Below are 7,663 nucleotides of genomic sequence, written 5' to 3' on the forward strand. Positions count from 1 at the left end.
ATTCTGAGTCTTGGAAACCAAGAAGATTCCTTCTTGTTGGCCGATTGCTCACAAACAAGCCTTATAGAAAGGAAGCGTTGATGGGGACAATGAAATCTCTGTGGTCTCCGACGAAGAAGGGAAGAGATCAACCGAGGGTGACTGCTGTGGCCCTTGATGGCAGTGATAGGATAGTCTTCTCATTCTCGCATGAATATGACGGAAACAGGGTGTTGCAAGGCTGTTCTTGGCACTTTGATAAGGCACTCTTCGCCCTCTCGGCAACTGATGGAAGGGAGGACCTGTTGAAGATCCCATTAAACTGGCAACTCTTCTGGATCAGGGCTTGGGGTATACCACCATTGTTCATGGAGAAAAGAGACCGGAGTGAGAATAGGGAATGCGGTTGGTCGATACGTCCGGATGGAGGAATCGGTACATGGGATTTATCTAGGCTCTTCCTTGAAAGTTCGAGTGATGATTGATACCAGCAAACCACTCCGGCGGGTTGCTTCTGTTCGTCACCAGGGAGGGGTGAAATCGTCGTGGTATGAACTAGATTATGTGAAGTTGCCAGTCTTCTGCTTCTACTGTGGGCTATTGTCGCATGATTCTAATAGATGTGAACTTTATCAAAATGGCACTATTCTTGAGCCACATTTTGATGCTCTTATGTGTGCCGAGAAGAGAGACAAGTGGCTGGAAGAAAAGTTTGCGAAGGAGGCTGACCACGAGTCGGACCCGGCAGTAGATGAGTGTTGGACGGGTTGTAGGTTTGGGCTGATTGAGAAGGCAAAATCTGGTTGGGCAATGCAGGCTCCAGACTTCCCGACATCGGGAATGGTCCGGTCGAGATCCGAATGGGAGGATGACGGGGTTTCACTAGATGGAAATAGTGGAATGGAGATAGATTCACTAGGGGGGTCGGAGGTGGACGGAAGGGTAGGCCGGAGTAAGAGGCGGCGGACCGGAGATCCTCTGTTAACGGCGGAGATGAGGGCCGAGACAGAGAGCAATTTACGGGATGTACCCATTAATACTTGCCCTAATTTGTCTCATGCATTAATTATGGGTCATGCTGGGAATGGTATAGTTGAAGGGGAGGCAGGGGTTGTGGAGAGATCGCGGAAGGAGAAGGAGGATTTGGCGGGTCAACTTTTAAATATGCCTTTAATGATGATTGATGGGGGGATTAACAAAATAGGGGCAGTGATTGAGGGAGCTATTGGTGAGGAGGTTTTATCGGGTCGTAGGGCCCACAATGTTGAAGCAAAGAATTTCGTTACTGTCTTGGATGATGGTTTTGGGCTGGGTAAGAAAAAACAAAATAGACGGGGGCCTTCTAGGGTCGAGAAGGCCCCATCTTCTCCTAGGCCTTCTAGGAATGGGGCAAATACACTGAAAGGGAAGAACACAAAGGGTTTTGCAGTTGGGAGACGACGAAGGGAAGGAACAGGGGCAGGTGAGACTGGTAAGAAAACGAGTTCTCGGTGTGCTTTGGAACGCTCTACCGTGATGGGTCCAGTTTCGACCCATCACGAGCCATGAATGTTTTGAGTTTGAACTGCCAAGGGATTGGGAACCCTTGGACAGTGAAGGCACTAAAAGGGCTGGTTTCCCTAAACATTCCCAATCTTGTTTTCTTGAGTGAGACAAGATGTACAGAGGATGAAATGGTGGAGGTTAGACAACAACTAGGGTGGAAGTTTTGTTTTTCTGTGGATTGTAGATTTGTTCCAAGAAGAAAGACTAAAGGCGTCAGTAGGGCAGGTGGGTTGTGTCTGCTCTGGGATGAGGACGTTGCAGTGGAGGTCCAATCTTCGTCAGACAGTCATATTGACGTGGTTGTTGGGGAGAGCTCGGACCCAAAACGGTGGCGATTTACGGGATTTTATGGGCAACCAAAAGTGGAGAATAGACACTTATCCTGGACTTTGTTGAGAACACTTAGGTTGCATGGGAACCTACCTTGGGTGATTGGTGGTGACCTAAATGAGATTATGTCTACAGCTGATAAGGAAGGTGGTGTGGTTCGGCATATTAGACAGATATTGGGACTTGTAGAGGCACTGGATTTCTGTCAACTATCGGATGTGAAATTTGTTGGACCTAAATTTACCTGGCAGGGTATTAGGAGTGGACATTTGATTAAGATATGACTGGATAGGTTTGTGGCATGCCAACGATGGAAAGATTGGTTTGGGGCTTCTCGAGTGGTTCATCTCCACCCGAGCACGTCAGACTATTTTCCCATATTACTTGAAATCTGGGCGGTCACGCAACGACGAAGAAAACAAAAGAAAAGATTCCGGTTTGAAGAATTTTGGCTGAAAGAGGAAGAGTGTAAAAAAGTGGAGTCTGGTTGGGAGAAGGGCATAGGTCCTAATCCGTTTTTAAAAATTTGCAACAAACTTGATTTGACCAGGAAAGCTCTTGAGGAATGGAGTTTTAACCAGTTTGGGAGTTTGAAGAGGAATATTGAAGACATAAGGGCTCAGTTGGCGGTATTCTATGATACCACGCAAATTATTCCAATAGAAGAACTCAAAGTTGAGTTGGAAGCCAAGTTGAATAATCTGTTACATCAAGAGCTACTATTTTGGAGGCAACGTGCTAAAGTTTTTTGGTTGCAAGATGGTGATGCTAATACCAAGTTCTTTCACCAACGAGCTTCAAACAGGAAGAAGAAAAATTATTTGCATGGATTATTTGATGATTATGGTGCATGGCACACGGATGACGAGAATTTGGAAAGGATTGTTCTAGAATATTTCCATGGCCTCTTTACTTCGTCGCGACCTTTCGACTTCCATGCAGTTTTGGACATCATTTCTCCAGTGATTTCTGAGGACGCTAATGCTCTTTTGGTTGGCCAAATTTCGGAAGATGAAGTCTTTCGAGCTCTTAAGCAGATGCACCCGTCGAAAGCACCTGGGCCTGACGGGTTTTCACCATGCTTTTATAAACACTTCTGGGGTTTGGTGGGGAAAGATGTTGTGGAAGCCATTCGATGCTTTCTATTCTCAGAAGAGCTACTGAAGTCTGTTAATAGTACATATGTGACGCTAATTCCAAAAGTAAAGAAAGTGCAGTATGTTAATCAACTCCGACCCATTAGTTTATGCAATGTTTTGTATAAACTAGGGTCAAAAGTTCTTGCTAATCGGATTAAGCCTCTGATGGACTCAGTAGTTTCACCGTTTCAAAGCGCATTCGTGCCGGGTCTACTAATTTCAGATAATTCTCTCATTGCTTATGAGATTGCTCACTTTCTTAAGAAGAGACGAAGGGGAAAGAAGGGTTTTTGCGCCCTTAAGCTAGACATGAGTAAAGCATACGACAAGGTAGAGTGGAATTTCCTTGAAGGGGTTATGTTGAAGATGGGGTTCTGTAGTATTTGGGTGAAGTGGATAATGGGTTGTGTGAAATCTGTCTCCTACTTGTTTTTGGTTAATGGAGTGCCTCGTGGTTGTTTGTGGCCGGAAAGGGGGATTAGGCAGGGGGGACTCCATCTCCCCCTATCTGTTTCTCTTTTGTGCAGAGGTTCTGTCTCGACTTATCTCTTTTGAGGAGGATCAAGGTAGGTTAAATGGTGTTAAAATCTGTACCGCAGCCCCGAGTATTAGCCACCTCTTCTTCGCCGATGACTCATTTATCTTTTGTAAAGCGGAAAGTGATCAGGTCCAAGCTGTTAAAGATGTACTTCGGAGGTACGAGGCTGTGTCGGGTCAGGAGGTTAATCTACAGAAGAGTGCAATTTCGTTCAGTCGGAATGTACCTCTTCATGAGCAATTTTTGCTTGCAGAATGCTTGGGGGTTCAGAGAGTCGACAAACATGATAAATATTTGGGCTTACCTTTGGAGTTGAGTTATTCAAAAGAGGAGGCCTTCGGCTATTTAATTGAGAGAGTTCAGAAACGGACTAGTAGATGGAGAGAGAAATTACTAAGTGCAGCAGGGAAGGAAATCTTGATTAAAGCCGTGGCTCAGGCAATCCCATCTTATGTGATGAACTGCTTTGAACTACCAAAACAATTATGTCATGAAATGCACCGGCTCATGGCGCAATTTTGGTGGGGTGATTCGGAAAACTCAAGCAAACTGCATTGGCTTTCGTGGGAGAGGATGTGTGACTCCAAGAAATTAGGAGGACTTGGGTTCCGTAACATGCATGATTTTAACCTTGCCCTACTGGCCAAGCAAGGGTGGAGACTGTTACAACGACCTAATTCTTTGTTGGCACGTTTATTAAAAGCGAAATAATTCCCAGACACTGGATTCATGAAAGCTACGGTGGAGGCAGGAGACTCTTTTACGTGGCGAAGCATAATTTCAGGTCGCAATGTTCTTGAGCAAGGACTACGATATCAAGTTGGTAATGGAATGCAGATTTCAGTGTGGGAGGATAGGTGGATGCCCATGCCTTACTGTTTCAAACCGTATACTAAACCTCCAGAGGGGCTTGACGGGCTAGTAGTTGCAGACTTAATTGATCAGGGTGAGCATGTATGGTTTTTGCCTTTGCTTCAGGAAATGTTTACTCTGGATGAGGTTTGCATGATTGCTAGTATTCCCCTCAGTATCAGGCCGGCGGAGGATCGTTTAATATGGCACTATGACCGCAGAGGCACTTATAATGTTAAAAGCGGATACTTTGTTTGGCGTGAAACTGCTAGACGAGGAGCTACTTCGTCTTCGTCGAGTAACTTGGTGGGAGGGCAGTTGGGTATTTATTGGAGCTTGATTTGGAAGGCCAAGATTCCTGCAAAGGTAAAGATGTTTGTCTGGAGGCTAATGAGAGGAATTCTACCTACGAGAACCGCATTGGCAGATAGGAGGGTGGCTATCCATGATTGCAGGTGTGTCTTTTGTGGTTTACATTTTGAAACTAGGTTGCATTTATCTAAAAATTGTGAGGCTATCAGATTGTTTTGGCATAATGGGCCACTTCACTTAAGTGCTATGGATCACCCAGCCACTAATTTCTCTGAGTGGGTATGGACTATGATGGATGAATTGGATAGTGAGAAACGGTGCCTATTTTTTATGTCCTTGTGGACCCTCTGGAGTGAGAGGAACAAGGTGGTCTGGCAGGAGGCAGTGTTTGATCCCATATTTGCTACTAAATGGATGGTTAAGTACTTGGTGGATTTTCAGCGTTGCCATTGTAAACCTAGTGTGAAGAAGAAACGGTTGCCTACCAAGTGGGAGTGTCCACCGCGAGGGCGCCTCAAAATCAATGTTGATGGGGCCTTTCGTGTGGTGGATGGTAATGGTGGTATTGGGGTAGTGGCTAGAAACGATGAAGGTGTGGGAGTCGCCGCTATAGCAAGGCCCATTGTACATGCTCACTCAGCATTTAATATGGAAGTTGACGCATCTAGAGCGGGTCTGTTACTTGGTATTTACCAAGGTTGGTAGGACGTAGACATTGAAAGCGACTCTATCCTTTTAATTACTGCCCTGAAGAATGAGGAGGAGGATTTGTCTGTGGTGGGTTGAGTCTTGGATGATTGCAGAGCTTACATGTCCGCTTTCCAATCTGTTCAAGTTCGACACATTTACAGAGAAGCAAATGGTGTTGCAGATAGATTAGCACACCTTGCTAGTGTGGGTTTGCTTGATGCTGTATGGTTAGAGGAGACTCCTGCTATTATTCAGGATGTACTCTATAAGGATATTAGTGGTTTGTATTCTGAGGCTAGGGGTTCCGGTTTTATGTCCCCCCCCCGATGCCTAATTCACTATTAATAAATGGAACCGGGCGTGGGGCTGAGCCTCCCAGCTAGGCTGGGTTCCAAACCCTTTTCAAAAAAAACTCAAATTCGTTCGAATGACATTTGTGGATGGTAGTCATTCGATGTTGAGCCGGTATTCGAAAACAACTTCCGTGCGCTTAGCTTTTCAAGTGCTTCTCTTTTTTTCCCATCAAAATAATTAATGATTTGCATCATTAAAATATCTTCTTCTCTATCTCTTTCTCGTCAATCCTCTTTCATCTTCTCCCTTATTGCTTTTGTCTTTTCCGCCTTTGCATTATCTTCTGTCAATTGATCCATGCAAGCTAATAACTTATCTTCAAATGCTTTCTTCTCCTTTTCTTAGTCCTTGATTTGCTTTCTTCTTGCGGCATTTCTTTCCATCGGCCTAGGATTTGGACCCACGGGACTCCTTATGAGTTAGGGTACTACATTGATGATGGTATTTACCCTAAGTAGGCGACGCTGGTGCAATCTATTAGACAACCTGAGAATGAACAGGAGGAGTATTTTTCCACAAAACAAGAGGCATACCGCAACGATGTTGAAAGGGCATTTGGAATTCTACAAACACGATTTGCAATAGTTAAGCAACCTGCAAGAGGTTGGGATAAGGATTCATTATCGATAATCATGTTGGCTTGCATAATACTTCATAACATGATTGTGGAGGATGAGCAAGATGACTACTATAATAATGAGTTCGATGATGATAAACCAAACCCAGATAGGTCAAGGAGAGCTTGAGCAAGAATATATAATGGCCCAAATTTACCTCTTAATTCAAGAACCGGGCAAATTACAATGGCTGAGTACATGTCTCGTTACCGGATGGTACACTCTCATATTAGAAATAGTAATCTACGAAAAGATCTTGTCAAACATGTTTGGTTAAGAAGAGGATGATGAGGACAAGGCTACGGGTATGACAATTACATTGTCATCCTAATAATAATTGACAATTCATTGTCATGTCATAGTGCTCGGGTCTTAGTTTATTTTTATTTTTTATTAATGTGTGACTTGTTTTTATTTGCTTTAACTTTTATTGTGTGACTTATTTGGTTTCAATTGTAATGAATAAAAGTTTACTTTAATTCTACTTTAATTTCGCCATTTATTTCATAATTGAAATATTACAAAAACTTCATTAACATGATATAAAATAAATAAATTAAAAATTACATGCACTTAAAAGAAACTTATTTTTTTGAAATGTAAAAGAAACTAATTTATATTAACTCAAATTCGTTCGAATGACATTTGTGGATGGTAGTCATTCGATGTTGAGCCGGTATTCGAAAACAACTTCCGTGCGCTTAGCTTTTCAAGTGCTTCTCTTTTTTTCCCATCAAAATAATTAATGATTTGCATCATTAAAATATCTTCCTCTCTATCTCTTTCTCGTCAATCCTCTTTCATCTTCTCCCTTATTGCTTTTGTCTTTTCCGCCTTTGCATTATCTTCTGTCAATTGATCCATGCGAGCTACTAACTTATCTTCAAATGCTTTCTTCTCCTTTTCTTAGTCCTTGATTTGCTTTCTTCTTGCGGCATTTCTTTCCATCGGCCTAGGATTTGGACCCCTAGATGAAGTAGGTATTGAATTACTATAGATAGGATCATCATCATCTTCTAAGGACACAGGGTGGTTTCTTCGCATTGGGGGTGGACCAAAATGTTCTTGTGAGGGTTTGTCAAATATCACCCAACCTTTGCACAAATCGTAGCAACTATGAAAATTGAACGATTTTCCGTTCATGTCTTCCCTATACATATCCTCGGTGAGGTGTTGCTATAACAATATTTTCAACAATAATAAATAAGAATAATAATTCGTGAAATGATATTGAAGAACAATACATAAAAATTATATATGAAAGAAATCTCACTTGATCTATGTGATTTGCTCCACTATGAAGCCTC

The 7,663-nt window shown here is 42.9% G+C and overlaps 1 protein-coding gene across 1 annotated transcript; it reads left to right on the plus strand.

The window, feature by feature from the left end:
- The first annotated feature begins 1,523 nt into the window (after positions 1–1,523).
- Positions 1,524–6,485, plus strand: LOC112199393. The gene is made up of 7 exons (XM_024340420.1): positions 1,524–2,058; positions 2,147–2,252; positions 2,405–3,447; positions 3,521–4,141; positions 4,250–5,392; positions 5,501–5,643; positions 6,198–6,485. The coding sequence occupies exons 1-7, from the start codon at positions 1,524–1,526 to the stop codon at positions 6,483–6,485; spliced, it is 3,879 nt and encodes a 1,292-aa protein (XP_024196188.1).
- Positions 6,486–7,663: the final 1,178 nt, after the last annotated feature.

This window comes from Rosa chinensis, chromosome 4, assembly GCF_002994745.2.
Source record: "Rosa chinensis cultivar Old Blush chromosome 4, RchiOBHm-V2, whole genome shotgun sequence".
Lineage (NCBI taxonomy): Eukaryota > Viridiplantae > Streptophyta > Magnoliopsida > Rosales > Rosaceae > Rosa > Rosa chinensis.